Raw genomic sequence first — 24583 nt, forward strand, 5'->3', positions numbered from 1 at the left:
AATACTTCAAATTAATAATGATAAGAGAAATGCAAATTTAAAAAACTGATATTTCTCTTCCCATGCAGAAATAGACAAAGATGATAAAAGATGAGAATTGTCAATGTTGGAGGGGTCGTGAAGCTACCGGCACAATAACGCATTGTTGCTGGAGCTGTGAAATGTTACCACCATTTTGGAAAGCAATATGGAATTATGCAAATGAAGTGACTAAAATGTTCACCCCCTTTAATCCAGGGAGTCCATTTCTGGGCTTAAACCTCAAGAAGGCCATCTATAAGAAGAAAGTTTCCTTATATACTTAAACCTTAATAGCAGAACTTTTTGTGATAACAAAGAACTGGAAACAGTAAATCTCATCAGTTGAGGAAAGGATATATGAATTGTAGGGCATGAATGTAATGAAATTTCAACAAACTATTAGAAATGACAAATATGATGAATTGATATTGAGAAACACTGGAAATGTACATGATCTAATGTAATCTAAGTAAGTATTAAGCACTTACTTGGTGCCAAGCAAAAAGAAAGATAGATTGCCCTTGCCTTCAAAGAGCTTCCATTCTGATTGGAGGAGATCATGCACCAAAGGGGGCTGAAAAATGAGGGGAGGGAGGAGGAGGCTGGAGACACAGAGGGCTGCTCCAGGATAAGAAGACCCCAGACACTGAGGGATGTTAATGGGTAAAAAGGCAACAGAGGCAGTAAGCAAAGCTAAGAAAACAATGGAGGCAATTGTTACAACGGTAACCAGACAATGCTCCTACAAGATGATCAAAAGCAAATGTTGCCAGATGATAAAGAAGAAGCGCTGTCCAGAAAAGAGAAGGCGCTCCCACCCCATTCCTTTGGGAGGTCCATGGACATGGCGCATTGCATCTGTTTTTAAGCTTTTTGAATATATTGGTTGGTATTATTTTTTCCTCTTCTTTTTCCCTTTTGTTCTCTGTGTGTGTGTGTGTGTGTGTGTGTGTGTGTGTGTGTGTGTGTGTGTGAGTTGGGGTTAAGTGACTTGACTAGAGTCACACAGCTAGTGAATGTCATGTGTCTGAGGCTGGATTTGAACTCAGGTCCTCCTGACTCCAGGGCTGGTGCTCTATTCACTTTCTCTTCTGTTCTTTAAAAAAAACACTATTTGTTTTATTTGGGATGGTTCTCTGGATGGGAGAGGAATAGAGTTACTAGGTGAGATTCTGATGATGTGAACAAAGATGCCAGTTAAAAATTAACTTACAAAAGAACATCATGCACATATGGCTTAGAAGGGGTATGAAAACCATTCTTTCCTCATTAACCTGTGAGAAGATTAGGGTCGGGGCTGGACAAGATATTCGAGACCATTTTCTTCAACACCCTCATTTTACAAATGAGGAAACTGAGGTTTGGAGAGGGGAAGCATTTTGGATTTTAAGATCATAGAATTGGAGCTGAAAATGACCTTGGAGGTCATCGGCGCAACTCCCTCATTTTGTAGCTGAGGAAACTGAGGCTTGGAGAGAGAGGACATAATTGCCCAAGGACACACTGGAGGCAAATAGCAGGGGTGGCCTTTGAATCCAGATCTTCTGTGCTTTTCCACTATGCAAGCGGCTCTAAATGTTTAGCTGTTGCCTTGTAAAACAGAGAGCTATATATGGGATTATAGATTTAGAACCGGAATAGATCGTAGATATCTGGAAAGTGATGACCAGGTCTTGACTCACTCCAGTCACATGGAAATTAAGAAGCCAAGCCAGGATTCTAACTCATGTCTTCTAACTCCAGAGGCTAATTCTTTCCGCTATACTATTCCTTATCAATCGTCAAGCATTTATTGAGGTTACATTTTATCAGTGGACTTAGGGCAGCTAGGATGAACGGATGGAGGTTGGGATGGAGAAACTGTGGGGTGGGAGGTGCTGCCTACAGAAGGAAGAGCTGGGTGGGACCTTGAAGTGGGTGGCCCATGGCAGTTGACCCGTCACCCTTATTAAGAGTGTTTGAAAGGAGAATTGAGGAGGGTATTAGAGGAGCCAAGCACTTTCTTTGCCTTGAGCTTCACCTGTCTGTATGCTACAATCTGTATGGAAAAACTGGTTCGTTTCCAGAAGGGCATGTTTAAGAATTATTGCTAGTGTTAATCTCTAGCCTTGAGCCGGAAGAGCAAGGCAATGAAACTAAACCCCATCTGGCACTATGCCTTGCGGGAGACTTGCCTGTAATACCCAGGATTTCTTTCTATCATTGAGGACTCATGGTAGCATCCTGGGTTTGCTGCAGTAAACTCTGATGGTTATTTACCAACAGCAACCAGGCGGTTGTTTTCAGACTTAGGACACCTGGATGCCTGAAGATCCTGTCTCTGACATTCACTATAGGGTCGTGGGCAAGTCAGCGCCTCTATGCCTCAGTTTCTTCATCTGTAAAAGGCTCGTAGATCTTAGAGCTGGCAGGAACCTTCAGAGGTTGCCTAGTTCAGTGGGTAACAGAGCTGGAAGGAACCTCGGAGGAGCCTAATCTAACTGCCTTGTTTTGTTGCTGAGGGTCTCAGCCCTGAAAGGTAGAGTGTTTTGCCCATGGTCACACAAGTCAGCTAGCATCTATTAAATGTTTACTATGTGCTAGGGACTGTGCTGAGCTCTGGGGATACAAGGAAAGGCAGAACACAGTCCCTGCCCTCAAGATCACAGCCCGGTTGGTGAGACAATTTACAAGCAAGCTATAGGCAGGGTTAACTGGAGAACTATTGGAGGGAAGGAAGGTGGGATTTTAGCTGAGACTTGAAGGGAAGCCAAGAGAAGGACATGAGAAAGGAGAGAATTCCAAGCATGGAAAATACCCAGAGTCGACTAATGGAGTGTCTTCTGTGAGGACCAGCCAGGAGGCCAGTGGCATCGGACTATAGAGAGCTCAGAGGGGAGGAAGGTGTAAGAAGACTGGAAAGGTAAAAGGGAGCCACATTAGGAAAGGCTTTACAAGCCAAAGGGAGAGGTTTATGTTTGATCTTGGAGGTAATAGGGAGCCACTAGAGTTTGTTAAGGAAAGGGGTGATATAGTCAGGCCGGGCTCTGGCAAAATCACTTTGGCAGCTGAATGGAGGATGGAGAGATGGAGGCATGCAGATACCCCCCCAGCAGCTACTGCAACAGTCCAGGTGGGAGGTGGTGAGGGTCTACACCAGGGTGGGGGCAGTGTTAGGAGAAGAGGGGACATATCCAAGCGATATTGCAGAGGTGAAATCAATAGGCCTTGGTGCCATATTGGATGTGGGAGGTGAGAGATAATGAGGAGTCCAGGATGCCATCTAGAATGTGAGTCCACAGGATCAGAAGGACGGCTGTGCCCTCGACAGTGACTGGGAAGGTAGGAAGAGAGGCTGGGAGGTTCCTTCCCACACGGGGAGAACTTGGTAGAGCCAGAGGTCATCTTCATCTGGTCCAACCCTTTCATATTGAGAAACTGAGACCCAGGGAAAGGGAGTAGCTTCCTTAGGGTCACATGGGGTGGTTTGCATGAGAGCCAGGATTCAAACACAGCTATCTGATGCCCCATCTGGTTGACACCTATTTCATTTTTCTCAATGCCATGTGATGTGGCCAGACAAATGCCCAGAATATCAGGGCTCGTTGTTTCCTTTTTGGCTCCAATCTTCCATTCTATTTGCATAAATATGTGTATGCAGCACACAAGCCAAAGACGCTGTGTGACCCACCAACTTCCTGTGGCCCACAGGCGGGGCTATGTGCTTGAGCAATCCCCACTGGCATTGCCTGCTGCATCTAGTGTCATGGACTTATCAGGAGTACAGAGTTCTGTAAACCTTACAGTGCTCTACAAACATGAGTGATGACGGTCACATCCCCTTCACCCCATTGCCCAATCCATCTTCCCCAAATCTTGCTTTCATCTGGTCATCTCTTTCTTCCAAAAGAACTTCCCAGGGCCTCCATTTTGGGGAAGTGTCCAGGCTGGCCAGCTTTTGTCCCCCTCCCAGCTGTTTCTAACTTTCTCAACTTGGCTGCTATGCCCCATCAAGTATACTCCCCACTTCCTCTGCCCCCCCCAGCTCCTTTGGGGTTGTCTTCTCCATTAGAATGTAAGCCCCTTAAGGACAGGTTCTGTCTGTCTTTTGACCTGTATTTATGTCCCAAGCTTTTAGCATAGTTCCTGGCACCCAGTAAGTGCTTAATATTTGCTTGTTGCCTCCCCTTGTAAAAGAAAAACTTAGGATTGTCCAAAGTCCTTTTGCATCCTAAATGTAGAATCCTTAAAGGGGTAAAGTAAAGGTCAGCTAGTAAAATAGAGCAAGGGCTTGCCTTGGAGGCCCGGGTCATGGGCCTAGAGAAAGACACCTTGATGTTCATCTGGCCCAAGTCCTTCATTTTACAGATGAGGAAACTGAGGTTGGGGGGGAATGACTTGAGAGCGTCACCCTGCAGTGACTTGCACAAACATATTACCTTTCCCACAGAAAGTAAATGCCTTCAAGACAGGCGCTGCTTAATGTTAGTCTTTACAACTCGAATAGACCATTGATAAATGCTTGTTGCTCTGCTACTGGTCACATAGGTACTGATTCTCAGGGTAGGATTTGAACCCAGAGCTTCTGCTCTGTCCATCGCCCTGCAATGTGCTCCAGAAAAACTGGCTTCCATGTCCTGCCACCAACATCTATTGACTATGTGGCCCAAGGGAAATCACTCAACTGCTCTAAGACTCAGTTTCTTCAGCTGTAAAATTGAGACGTCAATGTCTGCCAAGCTTAGTTGACAAGGTTGATGAGAGAAGCAAACAGTATGCATAGAGTGCTTCACCAAACTGAGTAACTCGATAAATGTCTCCAGCCTTTTCTACCACCAGTACTGAGAATCCCAAATTGGAATACAGCATGCACATACAAACACACCGACATGCACAGACATACACACGCACACACATGCCCGTAACATACACACATACCGGTTGCACATACATACACATATGCATGTACACCCACACCCACACCCAGATACACAAGTGTACAAACACACATACATACATACACACAGAGATGCACAGACACACAAACATACACATGCATGTACACAAAACACATGCATACACAATACAATACACAATGCATATACATCCACATGCAAAACACGTGCATGCACACATGAGTGCTACATGCATACACAGAGACCTGTACACAAGAGAATACACATTCACATGCATGCTCAGTGTACTCATACGCATGTACACATGTATACACACATACAATACAATAAGGCATGCACACAATGCAAAACACACACACACGCACACACACATACAAGGTACACATGTACCCTACACAGAGAATGCACACTTATACTGCATAATGTGCACAAGCACACATACACACATGCAAGTACACCATATGTGCACACGCATACACACGCACTCGCACCCATATACTCACTTCAGTAGCCACGCCAAAGCTTCGGCGCCTTACTTTCACTTTCTTCTAAAGATTCTTAACAGAATTTAAATCCTCCGAGACTTGAGTGGGGAGTTAGAGGGGGGTGGGTGGGGGGAGCTGCCTACCTTGATGACCGACTGTGGAAGGAAAAAAAAATTGGCAAAGATGCTCTTGGGATATTTGAATGAAGCCACTGGACCCAGGACAAAATTCATTTTGATTCTTCGGGCCACTTCTGGTCTAGTGGTGAAAGCGATAAACCCTGAAAGAAGAGGACAAGGCAGCCTGATGAAGGGAGAAGCCCTGGGTCCTCGTCTGTAGAGAGATGACCAGAATCCAGGTCCTAAGAGGGGGAGGGGCTGCGCTTTGGTGACCCTGGCTGATGAGCTATAATGCAGAGGGTGTGGAGCTGGGAGGGGCCACAGTCATCTTCTCCCCTCCCATTTTTATGGGTGAGGGGCTCTTTTCCTACAGGCTCTTTAGAAGATCTAAGTCCTTCTCATCTTTAAGACTTACTCAATCCTCTCTTGCTAAAGGAATTCCTCCCAGCCCTACCCCCCTGCCCCGCCCCACCCCCCAGAGATCAGCTACTCCAAAGCTCTTATTTTATAGAAGAGGAAATGAGGGGAGGAGAGAAGAACTCGCTTCCTCTAGATCCCAGAGCTGGTTTGTGGGAGATCCTTCTTAAACACAGGACCACAGGCAAGTCGCTTGCCTCAGTTTCCTCATGTTGATTACTTATGCTTTTTTCCCTATAAGGTTATTTTATATTTATATTTACTAAGCATATACATTCCTATTTAATATTTAGTATTGATATTTATATTGGCATTGATTGGTATTTGTTAACACATATTCACAGAAGGCTCTCTTGGAGCAACAGTCCAAAAGATGAATGAAAACTAACCTCATCCGCAAGACAGCCTCTGAGGTTTCTTCCAGGGCGTGGCCCTCATGCTTGGCATTCTCTCCTCTCTCCTCCCTGCCTCCTGACCTCCCTGGCTTCCTTTAAGTCCAAACCAAAATCTCATCTTCTGCAGGAAGCCTTTCCCAGCCCTCATCATTCTACTGTCTTCTCTCTCATACACTTCTCTCATACACATCTATTCATCGAGCTTGTTTGTACGAAGAGTTTCCGTGTCCTCTCTCCCCCATTACTTTGGGAGCTCCCAAGGGTGGGACTGTCTCTGCCTCTTTTTGTGCTTCGGTGCTCAGTACAGGGCCTGGCACATACGGTCACTTCGTAAATGCTTTTTGACTGTCTGTCTCAATTCCACGAGGGCAGTCGAAAGAGCTTTGGATTGATAATTAGAAGACCTTGGTTCGAATCCCAGTGCTGCCATTTAATCACTGTGTGACCTTGGGCAGAGTGCTCTCTGTGCCCCATTTCTGCACCTGTAAATAACCCTGTGGTCGCCTGCAGCTCCATGTGTATACTCCCAAGACTTCCTCTTCTGTGTCCGTGACGCCCGCCACCCACCAGACCCTGATCTGGGGGAAGACGCGCCACGCCAGTTGTCAGACGTTCGCTCAGTCTCTTCTAAGCATACCTATGGTGGTGCCCAGTGAGTGGCCAACAAAATACAGCTTCTCTTGCCCGGTCTTTTGTACGATGAAGTTGATCACACTTGGGAGGTCGTACCTGCCCATTTCGTCAAAACTAGAGAGAGAAAAGAGAGCCGCGTTGTAGTTTGCTTCCAGAGCGCTTCCCTGCCGAGCTTGGCTGGAGCCACACTAAATGGGCGTGCCTGCTTGGGTTGCATTTGATCATTCATTCAGCTATCTCAGTAAAACAGAGCAGCCACAGCTTGTGAGGGTCTGCTTTTTGGTCCTAGCCTAGTGAGTCAGGAGAGGTTCATCACCAGAAGGGCGGCCCCAGGGGTTCAATTGTTTGGCTAAAGCAATTCACAAGGAGCAGTTACTTTTGAAGGAAGGCAAAGCTGCCAGTCTGCGACTCAATACTCCCAACTCCCAACACCAAAAACAAACAAACAAACAAACAAATAAGTGAATAACTAAATAGAAAGACGAATGAATAAGTAAATAAAAACCAAATGAATAAATGAATGAATGAATGAATGGATAAGCACATTCTGAGGCTAGATGATACAGGTCAGAAGATCTGAATTCAAATCCTGCCTCAACCACTTATTAGCTAGCTATGTAACCTTGTAGTGATTAACATCACTCCAAATTTCCAGGCCTTCCAGATGAGTGTCCTTCATCTCTCAAAGGAGGAGGGGGGGATGCAATGATTCGGCCACCCCAGTGTTCTCAAAAGTTTATGTGGTACAGTGGAGAAAGAACTATTTTGGAGTCACAAGATCTGTCTTTCCTTGAAAACTCACTGAACTCATAATCGGATCAGCAGAATGCCCTGAGTGGAAGGTTATAGCTGCAATGAATGATCAAATGAATGAATGAATGAATGAAAAAGCCAACCTGCTATGCCCTGGGCATTCTTTTAACCGCACTCTAACAGTTCACACTTCTAATTTCTTTGAGGTTTGTGAAGGACTTTACATAAACTGTCTCATTTGAGATCTCAAGAGCTCTGTGAGATAGGTGTATTAAATATAATTATTGTCCCCATTTTACAGGTGAGGAAATTGAGGATCAACACTGCTAAATGACTTGCTCAGGGTTACACAGCTTGTAAATGTCAGAGGCAAGAATCTCCTGACTCTGTGGGTCATAATTTAGAAGTAAAAGGGAAATTAGAGAGGGGCAGCTAGGTGGCGCAGTGGATAGAGCACCGGCCCTGAAGTCAGGAGGACCTGAGTTCAAATCCAGCCTCAGACCAAAAACACTTGACACTTACTAGCTGTGTGACCCTGGGCAAGTCACTGAACTCCAACTGCCAAAAAAAAAAAAAAGGAAATTAGAGGCTATTAGTTCAACCACCTTGTTTTACAGATAAGGAAATTGAGGCACAGAAAAGTGAGAGAGACTTGGCCTCCTAAGATTTAGAGCTGAAAGGGCCTTTCAAGAGGCATGTGGTACATTAGAAGCCCTGGGTCTAAATCCTGCTGTTGTGTGAGCTTGAGCAAGTCTGCTAGCTTTGTACCTCAGTTTCTTCATCTGTAAAATGAGATTGGATTGACAGTTATTACCCTGAGTGCCTTCAGTTCATAGAGGGGGAAACTGAGTCCTAGAGAGGGCAAGTGGCTTGCCCAGGGTTCGAGGCAGCAAGGGATGAGATCTGAGCCCATGCAGTCCGATTCCCAAAGTTCTTCCCCTTGCTTTGCTCGCCTCCCTCACGTCCTCCCATTAGGGTCTTTTCCTGAAGCGCAGCTGACCTGAAGGCCCAGAATTCCTCTTGCTCAGCTGAGAGGGTCTTGTGTCTTCTGGACCAGGTGTTTCCCCGAATGTTGCCCATCCACACGTCGTAGCCAGCGTCTGCCAGGAGGAAACCCAGGCTCCTGTTGGGCTGGTTCAGGAGCCAGGAGGCATTATCCGCAAAGAGGGCATGCTGCAAGTACACCACGGGCCTTGCACCTGGAATGTTGAGAGGGACAGAGAGAGAGAGAGAGGCAGGGAGACAAAGAGAGAGAGAGACAGAGACAGAGAGAGAGACAGGGAGAGACATAAAGCGAGAGACAGACAGAGAGAGACAGGGAGAGACATAAAGCAAGAGACAGAGAGACAGAGAGAAAGAGGCAGGGAGAGACATAAAGCGAGAGACAGAGAGAGACAGGGAGAGACACAAAGCAAGAGACAGGGAGAGACATAAAGAGAGAGACAGAGAGAAAGAGGCAGGGAGAGACAAAGCGAGAGACAGAGAGAGACATAAAGCAAGAGACAGCGAGAGAGAGACAGGGAGAGACATAAAATGAGAGACAGAGAGACAGAGAGAGACAGGGAGAGACATAGAGAGACAGAGAGAGACAGAGAGAGAGGGAGAGACATAAAGCAAGAGACAGAGAGAGGCAGGGAGAGACATAAAGAGACACAGAGAGAAAGACAGGGAGAGACCAAGACCAAGAGATAGGGAGAGAGAATTATCACAGTGACCGAGTAAGGCAAATGATAGGTTGGAGGAACATCGGATATGTAGCTCAAGGAACTTTGGAGTCCATCTAATCTGACCATGCTTTGTTTCCACAAAAAGAAACTGAGGCCCAAAGTGGACAGTGCCTCATTCGAGGTCACACAGGTGTTATGTGGTTCCATTGTACCAGAAAAATTGACAACATCGATTTCAAGCCAAATTTCAAGACAAATGAAGCTTTTAAATATGCCAGAGTGAAGGATCAGTGCAGTTTGTCCCCACTGTTAACTTCACTGGCATGGAATCTAGTGGAATAATAGACCTTGATTGGCACTTTAAACCACATGGCAAGTATCCTGAGACTTTTTCACATTTTGAGTTCCATCGTTCATTCCATAAAGGTAAATTATCATAACTACCGACATTTCTACAGAACTATAAGTTTGGCAAAGTCTTTTCCTTACAACCAAGTGAGGTAGGTAGTTCAAAGAATAGTATCCCCATTTTACAGATGAGAAAATTGAGGCTCATAGAGAAGTGACTTGGTCAGGGTCAGACCCCACAGCAAATGTTTGAGGTGGGATCCCAAGGCACATCTCTTGATACTAAGTCTGGCACTCCTGCCAGTACATAAGACACAAACTCTAAAATGATGAGTGAATAAATGGAAAAAAAAATTCTGAAGCACTAACTTTGTGTCAGGCAACATGCTAAGCACTGGGGATACAAATGAAAAAAGCAGGACAGTTCCTGCCCTCACGAAGCTTATATATTCTTACCGTGGGAGGCAGAGGGCACATAATCAAGGCCAGGAAGTGAATGGTGGTCCTACAATGTTTTCTGATGATGTGGATTCTGGCAAAGGAGAGGGACCAGGAAATCCCCTTATTTCAGGAGGAAGAAGTGTTAGAGAGACAGCTAGCTTATGGTCTATACTGGCAGCCACCAGTTATTACTAGGAAGGCCTCCAGATTGTACAGTGATCCTTCACTTTGCATTTGTGGTAGGATATGCACAAAGGTTACACAGGGTGAGAAAGCACGGGCAAGTTGCAATCTGTACCAGTGTGGGGAGGGAGTGTCCACATGGAGGAGATGACAGGTTTAAGGAAGTGTTGATGGTTGGATCCTGGGTAAAATCTATGGCATTGGCTTTAGAGTTGAAGAAGCTGGGTTCAAATCCTGCTGCTGCCACCTGCTATGTGACCTTGTACACATCTCCTCACTTCTTTGGGGCCTGGTATAATGAAAGACTTGAATTTCTGAGGCTTCTTCTAGTTCTAGATACCCAAGCCTATGATATCAGGAAATGAGTGACCATTGCCTGTCAGTGAACTGCCATCCCCATCCTCCCCTGCGAATGGTCTGTCTGTGTCCATCCTGGCAGAGGATCAATGAAAGCTTGGAACTTTTAGATGGTTTGGCCTTGGGCAGCAACAGCCCGAGTCCTAGAACAGAGAGAGCCCCAGATGACTGGGTTCCTTGCCAGTTACTACTTCTTCTAAGTCAATTCAATTCAATCTAACCCAATTCAACGAGCATCGATTATGGTCCTGACATAGCACTAGACACTGGAGATACAAAAGGAGAAATGAAATGAGCTCTTTCCCTCAAGAGCTTACTTTCTATTGAGGGAAAGAAGAAGTAAGTGGATTAAAGCATACAAAATGATTTTGGATTGTAGGAAAAGGAGAAAATTCTAATAACTGGGGGAATTAGGGACGTTCTTCTGTGGGAGACAGCACTTGAGTGGAATAAGGGATTCCAAGAGGAGGAGCTGAAGAGGGAGAGCATTCCAGGCATGGGGGACAACTTGTTCACAGGCACAGAGTGGGAGACAGGCTACCATTCTGTTGGTCTTCCTGTAAATGTGTATGATAAGACAGAATCAATCCAAGATGGTAGAGTGCAGGCAGTGACTCAGCTGAACTCTCCTCACCTTCTCCTCCAAACAACTTTAAAATAACTCCTCAAGTGAAATTTTGGAGCAGCAGAGCCAACAAAAGGTTGATGTGAGACATTTCCCAGCCTAAGACAACTCAGGAGGTGAGCAGGAGCAGTCTGATACTGAGGTAAAAGCCGATCTAGAGAGCACAGGCAGCAGCAACCCCAGTGGTGGGTTTTGGAGGTGGTGGCAGTAGCAGGAGCAGCAGCTTTGGGAGCTCTCAGCCCAGACAGAATAAGGGAGAAGTCAGACAACTAGTCAGAAATAGATTGCATGTGACCCTTTGCTGGCACTGGGTACAACTGGTGCTGACTGGCAACTCTATTGCCCACAGGCATAGTTCCAGGGTAAAGAGGAGTGCCGGTGGTCAGTCATGAAGGAGTAGGGCCCCTGCTTATAGTTACAAGGCAAAGAAGAGCGCTAGCCCTTGGGGCCACAGGAGATCAGGGAATCTGGTCATGGTTCTAGGGCCAAGAGGAATACTAGCGCTAGCAACTGCAGGAGAGCAAGGATAAAGACTAAAGCACAGAATAGGAGAGGAATGATCACATCTCTCCCCAGATCACACCACCTTGGAGGCACCAAAAACTTGCAGACCCCCAGAACTAGCTCTCAAAAGAGCAGCATGAGAAAGACTGAAGCTTGGCATACTGCCTCCCCACCCCTAAGTGAGCAGAATCTAATTTTAACATAAAGTTCAAAAGCAAGAAATAGGCTGAAAAAATGAGCAAAACAACAAAAAAAGAACTAGACCACAAAAAGCTACCACAGTGTCTGGGAAGACCACCAAAAACCACCACTTTTAACCAAAAAATTGGAAGAAGATAACAGCATGAACACAGCTGCAACAAAGCCTCAAAGAAAAATGCTAATTGGACCCAAGACCAACAAGAATTCCTGGAAAAGCTAAAGAAAGAGCTAAGAGTAGCAAAGGAAAAGAAATGGGGAAGGAAATGAGAGTGATGCAAGAAAATTATGAAAAGAAAGTTGAGGAGCTAAGATGGCAGAGTAGAGGTAGGAAATCAGCTGAACTCTCCCAACAAAATAGTTGTTCAAATAAATTCTTCAAATAATTGTTCACCCTTCTGAAGGGTGGAATCAAGATGGTAGAGAAAAGGAAGGGACATGCCTGAGCGCCCCCAAATTCTTCTTCAAAAAACATTAAAATAATGCCCCAAAACAAATTCTGAAGTGGAGGAAAAGTTCTGTCTCACTGGGGCGAGAGTGGGGCATAGTCTAGTGCGGGCCGTGTCTGGCAAACAAGTCGTAGGCCTTGGGGACGACTGAATCAGCAGTGGCAGCTTCTGGAGTTCTCAGCCTACACTTGTAAAAGGGAGCAAACAACCGGCCAGAAGGAGACTACCGTGGACCCTTTGCTGGCCCTGGGAGCAGGACTCTGTTGAATTGCTCACACATGGTTTCAGGTCACAGTTCCAGGGGAAGGAGAAGAACGAGTAGGAGTGAGACCCTGATCAAAGTTCCAGGGCAGAAAAGAGCACTTGCAGTAGCTCACAGATCAGAGCCCAGGCCAGGAGAGCAGTAACTACACCTCTCCTTAGATCATACCACCTCAGAAGGACTGAAAACTTATAGACCCTCCCAGAATTAGCTCCTTAGACAGCAGCACCAAAATCCTGAAGTTTGGAACAGTGTTCCCTCCACTCAGGGAGCAGATCCCAACTTCAACATAATGTTAAAAGTCAAGAAATAGGCTGAAAAAATAAGCAAATGACGAAATGAGAACCTGACAATAGAAAGTTACATGGAGACAGGAAAGATCAAAATACAAGCTCCAAAGAAGATAATGAAATCAAAGTAGTTATATGCAAAAACTCAAAGGAAAATGTGAATTGGTCTCAGCCCATAGAATAGCTAAAAAAAAAAGATTTTAAAAATCAAATAGGAGAAGTAGTGGGAAAATTGGGAAAAGAAATGACAGTGATGAAAGAAAATAATAAAAAAGAGTCAACAGCTTGGTAATGGAGATACAAAAATACTGAAGAAAATGACACCTTAATAAACAAAATAGGCCACAAAAATCTACTAAAGAGTAACTCCTTAAAAAGCAGAATTGGCAAAATGGGAAAAAGTTGTACAAAAATTCAATAAAGAAAATAATTCCTTAATCTATCCTGCCCTACAGGAAAATAGAAGGGAGAGGGGATAAGAGAGGGGGGAGTGATAGAAGGGAGGGCAGATCAGGGCAAGAGGTATTCAGAATGCACACTGTCTTGGGTAAGGGAGGAGAGAGATAGGGAGAAGATTTGGAACTCAAAATCTTGTGGAAATGAATGTTGAAAACTAAAAATAAATAAATTAATTGAAAAAAATAATTCCTTAAAAATTAGAATTAGGCAAGTAGAAGTTAATAATTCATTGAGACATCAATAAACAATAAAATAAAAAGAATGAAAAAAATAAAAGAAAATATGAAATATCTCATTGGAAAAATAATTGTCCTACACAAAAAGATCAAGGAGAGATAATTTAAGAATTCCTGGACTGCCTTAAAGCTGTGATAAAAAAAAAAGACTCTAGACATCATCTTTCAAGAAATTATCAAGGAAAACTGCTTTGATATTCTAGAGCCAGAGTGAAAGAATCCACTAATCACCTCTTGATAAAGTTTGCAAAATTAAAACTCACAAAAATATTATAGCCAAATTCCAAATCTCCCAGGACAAGGAGAAAATAATGCAAGCAGCCAGAAAGAAACAATTCAAATATCATGACTCCACAGCAGGATAACACAAATTTAGCACCTTCTACATTAAAGGATCAGAGGGCTTGGAATATGATATTCTGGAGGGCAAATGAGCTAGCATTACAACCAAGAATTACCAACTCAGAAAAACTGAGTGTAATCCTTCAGGGGAAAAATGGATAATTAATGAAATTGAGGATTTTTCAAGCATTCCTGATGAAAAGACCAAAGCTGAATAGAAAATCTGACTTTCAAATACGAGACTCAGGAGAAGCATGAAAAGGTAAAAAGGAAAGAGAAATCATAAGGGAGCCAATAAGGTTAGACTATTTACAATCCTACATTGGAAGAAGATACTTAAAACTTCTCAGAACTTTATCATTATTAGGGCAGTTAGAAGGAGTGTACATAGACAGAGGGCATGGGTGTGAGTTGACTATGATAGGATGATACCCCCCCAAAAAAAAACCAAAAGTAAGGGGTGGAAAAAGGGATACACTGGGAGAAGGGGTAAGGAAGAGGTAAAATGGGGTGAATTATCTCACACGAAAGAGATGTGAAAGAGCTTTTACAATGGAGGAGAAAATGAGCGGTGGTAGCAGGCAACACTTGAATCATACTCTCTAGAATTGTCACAAAGAAGGAATAACATACAGGGGAAGAGACCAAGAGAAGGAGGGGGGCTCATAGAAGGGAAGGCAGATTGGGGGAGGCAGTAGTCAGAAACAAAACACTTCTGAGGAGGGACAGGGTATAAGGAGAGAGAGAGAGAAGGATAAGGGGGGGGGAGGAAGCAGTATGGAGGGAAATACAGTTAGTGATCATAATTGTGAATATGAATAGGATGAACTCACCCATAAAATGAAAGTGGATAGCAAAGTGGATTAAAAAACAGAATCCTACAATATGTTGTTTACAAGAAACAGACTTGAAACAGAAAGCTACACACAGAGTAAAGGTAAAGGGCTGGAGCAGAATCTATTATGCTTCAGCAGAGGTTAAAAAAACAAACACCCCAGAGACAGAAATCGTGATCTCAGAAAAAGCAAAAGCAAAACCAGATCTAATTAAAAGAGATAAGCAGGGAAACTACATTTTGCTGAAAGGAACCATAGACAATGAAATAAACTAAATAGTAAACATATATGCACCAAATGGTATAGCATCCAAATTCTTCAAGGAAAAGTTAAAGAAGTTAAAGGAAGAAATAGACAGTAAAACAATACTAGTGGGGGATCTAACTTTCCCCTTTCAGAACTAGATAAATCTAACCAAAATATAAACAAGAAATAAAATAAGGAGGTGAATAGAATTTTGGAAAAGTTAGATATGATAGACCTCTGGAAAAAACTGAATGGGAATGGAAAGGAATATACCTTTTTCTCAGTGGTACATTGCACCTTTATAAAAATTGACCGGGTATCAGGGCATAAAAACCTGGCAAATGCCAAAAAGCAGGAATATTAAATGCATCCTTTTTCAGATCACAATGCAATAAAAATTACATTCAATAAAAAGCTGTGGAAACATAGATTAAAAATTAATTGGAAACTAAATAATCTAATCCTAAAAAAGAATGGGTCAAAGAATAAATCATAGAAACAATAAATAATTTCATTAAAGAGAATGAAAACAATGAGACAGCATACCAAAATTTATGGTATACTGTCAAAGCAATAGGGGAAAATTTGTATCTCTAAATGCCTATGTCAATAAAATAGAAAAAAAAAGTAGATTAATGAATTGGGTGTACAACTAAAAAAAACAACTAGGAGAACAAATTAGAATACTAAATAAAAAAACCAAATTGGATATCCTGAAAGTCAAAAGAGAGTTTGATGAAATTAAAAGTAAGAAAACTATTGAACTAATAAATAAAATTAGGAGATGATACTATGGTTTGTTTGGTTTTTTTAGGCAATTGTGGTTAAGTGACTTGCACAGGGTCACACAGCTAGTAAGTGTCAAGTGTTTGGTCTGAAGCCGATTTGAACTCAGGTCCTACTGACTTCAGGGCCGGTGCTCTCCACCCCTAGTTGCCCCAAGGAGATGTTATTATGGGGGAAAAAACCAATAAAATCAATAAACCTTCGGTTAATTTGACTTTAAAACATGACCAGTATCAAAAATGAAAAAATTGAATTTACCACCAGTAAAAAAGAAATTAAAGCAATTTTCAGGAGCTATTTTACCTAATTATATACCAATAATTCTAACAAGCTAAGTGAAATGAATGAATACTTACAAAAATGTAAATTTTCCAGAATAACAAAAGAGGAAATAGAATGCCTAAATAACCCTAGCTTAGAAAAAAAAATTGAATAAGCTGTCAATGAGTTCCTTAAGATAAAAGTCACCAGAACCAGATGGATTCACAAATGAATTCTACTGAACATTTAAAGAATAATTAATTCTAATACTGTATAAACTATTTGGAAAAATAGGCAAAGAAGGAGTCCTACCAAATTCCTTTCATAAGACAACTCTAGTGCTGATACTTAAAGCAGGAAAAGTGAAAACATAGAAAGAAAACTACAGACCAATTTCCCTAGTGAATATTGATGCAATTTTTTTTTGAAATAAAATGTTAGCAAGGAGATTACAGCAATATAACACAAATATCATACACTATTACTTTGTGGGATTTATACCACAAATGCAAAGCTTGCTCAATATTAGGAAAACTCAGCATAATTGACCACATCAATAACAAAACCCACAAAAATCAAATGATTATCTCAATAGACACAGAAAAAACCTTTTGACAAATATAACACTCATTCCTATTAAAAGCACTAGAAAGCATAGGAATAAATGGAGCTTTCCTTAAAACAATAAGTAGTATTTATCTAAAACCATCAATAAACATTGTCTGTGATGGGGTTAAGCTAAAAGCCATCCCAATAATTTCAGGGGTGAAGCAAGGATGCCCATTATCATCACTATTATTTCAATATTGTACAAGAAATTCTAACTATAGCAATAAGAGAAGAAAAAGAAATTTAAAGAATTAAAACAGGCAAGAGGAAACAAAATTTTCACTCTTTGGAGATGATATTATGGTATGCTTAGAAAATCCTAGAGAATCAACTGAAACCTACTTGAAATAATTAACAACTTTATGAAAGTTGCAATATACAAAATATACCCACATAAATCATCAGCATTTCCATCTATTACCAACAAAGTTCAGCAGCAAGATATAGGAAGAGAAATTCTATTTCAAATAACTGTAGATAATATAAAATATTTGGGAGTCTATCTGTCAAGACAAACTATAGGAACACAATTGCAAGATGCTTTTCACACAAATAAAGTCTGATCTAAACAATTGAGAAAAATATTAATTGCTCATGAGTAGATCAAGCCAATATAATAAAAATGACTATTCTATATAATTTACTTATTCAGTGCCATGCCAATTAAATTACTAAAAAACTATTTTATGGAGCTAGAAAAATAATAAGATTCACCTGGAAGAACAAAAGGTAAAAATATCAAAGAGATCAATGAAAAAAATCTGAAGAAAGGTGCTTAGCCATGCCAGATCTCAAGTTGTATTACAAAGCAGTAACCATTAAAACAGTCTGATACTGGCTAAGAAATAGAGTGGTGGATCAGTGAAATAGATTAAGTACACAAGTACAGTGTTGTAAGCAACCATTGTAATCTAGTATTTGATAAACCCAAAGACCTAAGCTTTAGGGACAGGAACTCACTATTTGCCCAAAAAACTGCTGGGAAAACCGGGAAAGCACTTTGGCAGAAACTAGTTACAGTCTAACATCTCCTATCTAACATCTCATATAGTATAGCAAGATAAAGTCAAAATAGGCACATATTTTAGACATAAAGATCCCTTTATGTCAGCTTACCTCTCAGATGGGTAAGGGAAGACTTTATGATCAAACAAGAGACAGAGAGAATTATAAAATGTAAAATGGATAATTCTGATTACATTAAATTAAAAAAATTATCGCACAAACAAAACCAACGCAGCAAAGATTAGAAGGAAAACAGAAAACTAGGGGAATTTTTTTTTTACAGCATGTGTCTCTAATAAAAGCCTCATTTCTCAAATATATAGAGAACTGAGTCAAATTTATGAGAATACAAATCATTCCCCAGTTGATACATGGTCCAAGGATATGAACAGTTTTCAGAATAAGAAATCTAAGCTACTATAGTCACATAAAAATGCTCTAAATCACTATTGATTAGAGAAATGCAAATTGAAATAACTCTGAGGTATCACCTCACACCTATCAGATTGGCTACCATGACAGAAAAGGAAAGTGACAAATATTGGAAAGGATGTAGGAAAATTGGGACACTAATGCGTTATTGGTGGAGCTGTGGACTGTTCCTATCATTCTGGAGAACAATTTGGAACTATGCCCAAAAGGCTATAATATTGTGCACAATGTTTGACCCAGCAACAGCACTATTCTGTCTGTATCCTGAAGAGATGAAGGGGAAAGGAAAAGGACCTTTTTGTACAAAAATATTTGTAGCACTTTTTTTTGGTAGCAAAGAATTTGAAATTGAGGGTATGTGAATCAGTTGGGAAATGGCTAAATAAGTTGTGGTATATTATTGTGCTATAAGAAATGACAAGCAGCATGCTTTCAGAAAAAAACTGGAAAGACTTACATGAACTGATGCAAAGTGAAGTGAGGAGAATGAGGAGAACATTGTACATAATAAGTGCAATATTGTGTGGTGATCAACTGTGAATGGCGTATCTATTCTCAACAATACAATGACTTGGGGCAACTAGGTGGTGCAGTGGATAGAGCACTGGCCCTGGAGTCAGGGGGACCTGGATTCAAATCTGGTCTCAGAGCAGACACTTGACACTTACTGGCTGTGTGATCCTGGGCAAGTCACTTAATCCCAATTGCCTCGCCAAAAACAAACAAAAACAAAATACAATGATTCAAGATAACTCTAAAGGAATCATGTTGAAAAATGCTATCCACCTCCAGAGAAAGAACTAATGGTGTCTATATGCAGATTAAGGAATACTATTTTTCACTAACATTTACCTCTGTCCTTGCTCCTACTGCAAATGCGACATTTTAAATTGCCCCTCAGTCCTCATCCTCTTTCTCCTCCTGGCTGTGTAATCTCCTTCCTGTGCACCCCCTTTCCCCTTATACGTACATTGTGTCCAGCTCTTGAGGGGTTTATTTGAAGCTTGAAAGACATTCTTGTCCTCCAAAAACAAACAATTTCCTCATCCCACCCCCATTACTAGATCTAAAGAAAGGCCATGTGGTTTCTTTCCTCTACTACAATGTCCCAAAAGGTTCCATTTCTTGAGTTTTCTCTAAGCCACTGATCAGCTAGCTTAAGTGAGCAGCAGATAGTGTAACATTGATCATTTACTTCATCCTTTAAGTCTGCAAAGTATTTTATAAATAGGAGAACTGTAGGTAGTTTAACCCCCCTCCCCCATTTTGCAGATGAAGAAACTGAGGCTCAGAGAGGTGTAGTGATTTGCCATGGGTTACCTAGCTGGTCTGTGTCAGAGGCAGGATTGGAACCCATGTGCTCCCAGAATCCAACTCCAGCACTTGCCTGCAGCAGCCTGCCCTCTGTAGCTAGATCTGTTTTGGTCCCACTACTGGGTATCCTTGCAGACTGCATTAAAAATCAGAAAACTTTTATTCAAATTCTGGCTTTTCTTTTTACTTCCTACGTGATCTTGGGCAAGTCCTTTCCCTTCTCTGGGACTCAGTTTTCTCATCTGTAAAATGGGAGGATTGGATTAGTTTCTAAAGTCCCTTCTTATTCTAAAGACAATACTTTCCTAAATGTCATGAGAGTGGGGAGGGCAGTATTAACTCAATTTAGCCTTTCCTCATCTCCCCCCTACCACTCCCTCTGCTCTCCCCCTCCCTTGCCCCTTAGTATCTCCCTGCTAAGTTGCTAGTACCTTTTTCCACCAAATTATTTGTATAGACCTCTATAACTCATTTCTCCTTTGGCTAGGTTGTAAAGGTTTGAGGGAAGGAACTGTTTTGTATTTGTCTTTGTACACTTGCAGATTGATTGACTGAGTCATTCCTGGGATCAAGCTTCCAAAACTCATCTAATTTGCCCAACTGGATCAGCAGTCTTTCTTCCCACCCAGAAACAAGGCATACCTTTTCCCTCAGGAGGTCTTTGACCATGGGGAATTCTATTGACGCTAAGTATGTAGCCATCTTCAGTTTGGACATAGTATTCCTCACTGGGGTAGCCGCTGTAGGTGATAAGCTCGCTCTGTGCAAAAATACAAAATGCATTAGGGGCAGGAGTTGGGTCAGGTCTTCTTGGAGGCTGTCAGAAATGAGGTGCAAGTCCCTGAGGTGGGGCTTTCTTTTCTTGCTAACATCCTACTAGGACTCACTGTGGAATTCAAAGGGATGTGGGAGGGGTTACACTAGAGTTTCTCAGCTGCTGTTGGAGCCCCTAACCACTGCTAGCTAACCAACACAGCTAGGAAGTGTGATCTTGTAAGTTTAGGGTCCTCCTTCACGCCTACCAATCTCAGGTCTCCTGTCATCTGGTATATAATCTCGAATGCCTATTGTGATGGTCATTCAAATCCATCACCAAATCTACCACCTTGAGGTCAATCAAACATAGGAGCTCAGAGTAGCCAACACCTCAGAAGCCATCCAGGCCCTTCCATCCTTGGACAAGGATTCCCCTCTGCAGCACACTCAACCAGTGGCCATCCATACTTTGCTGGAAGACATCCAGTGAGGGAGGAGGCACTGGAGTCCAAATCTAACATTTCTTTCCTTTCCATGACTTACAATATTCATCCACACTTCGGGTTCCACAGGATATTTTGAGTCAGAGAATCCTTGGGCATTTAGAATTCCGTAGGTGAAATATATTACTGCAGAAAAGAGCCACATTTCAGGTTTACCTAGAAGAAGACACCAACTATTAATATTAAAGGGTCTTTGCTGTTACTGTTGCTCTTCAAAGTTGGTTGGTACAGAGAAATCTGAACTCTTAAAAAGTAAACCCAAGGGGCAGCTAGGTGGCGCAGTGTATAGAGCACTGGCCCTGAAGTCAGGAGGACCTGAGTTCAAATCTGACCTCTCATGAAACACTTGACACTTACGAGCTGTGTGATCCTGGGCAAGTCACTTAACCCCAATTGCCTTGCAAAAAAAAATAGTAAAAAAAAAAAAGTAAACCGAAGCTTTGGATGACAGATATTGTGAAAGAATGTGACAGGAAAGATGAGACAGGAGCCAGAACTGCACCATTAAGATATTTGTCTGAACAAGAACTAGTGTGACTTCTCTCAGTTATAGAAAAGAAAACAGTATAATGAATTCAGTGGGTTTAACCAAGTTTATGCCATAGCTTACATCAGTGTTTCCCAATCTCTTTCAGTTGATGACACATCAGGAAACCTCCCAGAAGTTATGGGACACACCAACACACCAAGAAGCCAGCTTTAGTGCCAACTGAGATTGGAGCTGGAACTCAGAACCCAACAAAACCATTGTTGGGGATGAAATTCTCTCTTCCCTGGAAACCCAAAGATTCATCTTATGACATTTGAATGTGTCATTTTTGCCCTTATCTACTTACAAGAAGTTGCACCTCCATGGTAGGGGCTGAAGAACATGATTTCAGCACTTTTGCCATAAACAGCAAATATGATACCTTTAAAACTTGGTATGCCTTGGCAGCAAAGTTATTTTCCATCTAATGTTTGTGGGTTTGGCCACAATTTTAGGTTTTGAGGAGCTGTATAAAACAATGGACAACTTTTGTTTGCTCAGCTAATGTCCTTCCAAAAATTATAAGCATGTTTATTCTAAGTGGTCAATCAAAGGATTACTTAACTATCATTGTTGTTATTTGCATTGTATCTTATAGCTTAGGAAGTACATATAAGGACAGCTGGGCAGCTAGGTGGGGCAGTGGATAGAGCCCCGGGCTTGGTATCAGGGAGATTCATCTTTATGAGTTCAAATCTGGCCTCGGGCATTTACTAGTTATTTGACGCTGGACAAATCTCCTAACCCTGCTTGCCTCAGTTCCTCATAAATAAAATGAGCTGGAGAAGGACATGTCAAACCATTCCAGTATCTTTGCCAAGAAAACTCCCAGTGGGTTCATGGAGACTCAGACATGACTGAAACAACAAATAACAAAACAGGGACTTTTATGAGCCAGTGATATTGTTGACATTGGGACTGAAGGTATTGAAGACATTGATCTCATTTAACCTCTTATAATATAAAAGAGAAAACTTTTAAAAAGAGGCAGTGACTGGCCCGAGGTCATAGGGGCAGCAAAGGGAAAAGTCAGAATCTGAATACAAATTCTTTGGACTTCTGATGTGCTGTGGTTTTCAGCACACCTTAGCTGCTTGCCTGTGTCGAACACAGCCAGAGTGTCTTCTGCATGCCCCAAGTATAGTGGTGCACAGGGTAGGAAATGGTGGTCGCCATGGTTGGAAATAACCAGTTTAGGTACATTATTTTTTCATTTTTTATCTGGAGGGTTGACATTGGGTAGTCAAAAGAACAATAATATTTTATAAGTGTTATGCCAAGATACCAAAATAATGCAACTCCCACCCCTCCACCTCACTTCTATCTCCTTTCCTCCATCATGCTCTTCTCCTTTCTTAAGTGGTGGCATCTAATTTCTTTCTTTCTTTCTTTCCTTTTTTTTTTGGAGGCACTCAGATTAAGTGACTTGCCCAGGGCCAAACTGCTAGTCATTGTCTGAGGCCAGATTTGAACTCATGTCCTCCATACTCCAGGCTCAGTGCTCTATCCACTGCACCACCTAGTTGCTTCACCCGGTATCTAATTTCAAAGGGAGAATGAGCAAGGAGGCAAGCAGGTTGGGGCCACTTACTCTTGTGTCTAGAAGTGGTTTTCAGAAACAACATGCAAGAGAGGGAAGAAGAGCAGAGAGGGAGCTGTCGACCATTTATGGCTTGTGTTCCTCATCCCACCCCACCCCCAAATTAGGTTAGCACTGCAAGGTGGAAATACAACCTTAAGCAAATAAAATGGCCAATTGAGGACAAAATTGGGATGCTTAGCCTCAAATACCTCCAGCTGTCTTTCAGTAGATAGGGATTTTGAAGATCTAGGTTATCTGTATGTGACCTTGGACAAGTCATTTCCCTTCTCTGAAATTTAGTCCCCTCCATCCCTAAAATGGGGGGGGTAGACTTGGTGATCTCCAAGTCCCTTGAGCCCTAGAGCCTAGATAATGATGGTCTTGGTGAATGTGAGAGCTGCCAGTCACAGGGCACCTCAGTGTTCCTCAGGTGCTTTTCATCTGCAATCTTACAGCCCTGTGAGGAAGGAATCCTGTACACCCTGCAAATAAGGAAACTGAGGCTCATGGAAGAGACGGGCCCAGGATACCCACACAAAAATATAGAACCCTGAAGCACCCATGCCTAGGTTCCTTGCTTCCTTTTGTGTGTCGTTGCAGCCAAGGCAATTGTGAAATTTGCTCATAAGGTCTTTCATTGACTGGTTTGGAGAAGGAAAGGGAGAGGCCAACTGGTCCCTAGCACACTTGATTCACTTGAGAAGCTTGATGCTCTTACTTCTTGCCTACTCTTCATTCCTAAGGGAAGGGAAGAAAAAAAATGTGCACTATAGTTAGCTCTGACCTCATCACAAAGTTTTATCCATCAGTCTTGAAAACAAATACTCAAGCCTTGGAGCCTCCGTTTGGTTGCCTGTAAAATGGGAGGTTGGATTGGATGACTTGGAAGCCTCTTAGCTGTAAATCTATGATCCTGTGACATCAGTTAGCGAGTGCCTAGCCCCAAGAAATCCTAGGAATCCTTGAAAAATACATCTAGGTTAGGAAGTTTGACCAAGGTCACCCAAACAGTAAATGACAGCAGTAATTAATCAACTAATCAATTGACCAATAAGCCTTCATGAAGCCCCCTCTGTGTGCCAGGGACTGTGCTAAATGCTGAGAATTCAAAGATCAAACTGAAACAAGGCCTGCCTTCAAGGAGCCTACATTCCAATGAAGGAGCAAACATGAGTGAGTAGATACAAAACGGATACAAAGTAATTGGGTGGAAGTACTAGCAGCTGGAGGATCAGCCAGGCCTCCCACAGAAAGTGGAATTTGATCTGAGACTTGAAGAAAATTGAAGATTGCAAGAGCTAGAGGTGAGGATGGGACACATTGCAGGCATGGGGGAGGGGGCAGCCATTGCAAAGGTAGAGATGGGAGATGGATTGTTGTCTGGGCAAAAAAGCAAGGGTGTCAGTATGTCTGGACCAGAGAGTGCTTAGAGGGAGGGGAGTGATGGTCCAAAAGACACAGTTATGAAGAGCTTTAAATGGCTCCCCCCTCCAAAGGAGTTTCAATTTGATCCTAGAGGTAATAGGGAGTTATTGAGGGGGACAGGGAATGAAACAGGGAAGGACTAGCATTAGGAAAATCACTATTGTGGGTGAGTAGAGAGAAGGGGGAGACTTTAAACCTAGAGATCTAATATGAGGACATT

The 24583-nt window shown here is 42.3% G+C and overlaps 1 protein-coding gene across 1 annotated transcript in view; it reads right to left on the minus strand.

Moving 5' to 3' along the window:
* The window catches only part of LOC110198980 (lipase member N-like), a 33093-nt gene extending 12121 nt beyond the window's left edge, over window positions 1-20972 (minus strand). Inside the window, exons 1-5 of the mRNA XM_020973641.1 lie at window positions 20868-20972; window positions 20211-20328; window positions 8719-8917; window positions 6970-7079; window positions 5545-5681 (exon numbers count right to left, since the gene is read on the minus strand). Of these exons, the coding sequence (XP_020829300.1) occupies window positions 5545-5681; window positions 6970-7079; window positions 8719-8917; window positions 20211-20328; window positions 20868-20972 (669 nt within the window). The remainder of the gene's footprint in view (window positions 1-5544; window positions 5682-6969; window positions 7080-8718; window positions 8918-20210; window positions 20329-20867) is intronic.
* Window positions 20973-24583: the final 3611 nt, after the last annotated feature.

The sequence above is a fragment of the Phascolarctos cinereus genome, unplaced genomic scaffold (genome assembly GCF_003287225.1).
Source record: "Phascolarctos cinereus isolate Bilbo 61053 unplaced genomic scaffold, phaCin_HiC Scaffold_3;HRSCAF=262, whole genome shotgun sequence".
Taxonomy (NCBI): Eukaryota; Metazoa; Chordata; class Mammalia; order Diprotodontia; family Phascolarctidae; genus Phascolarctos; species Phascolarctos cinereus.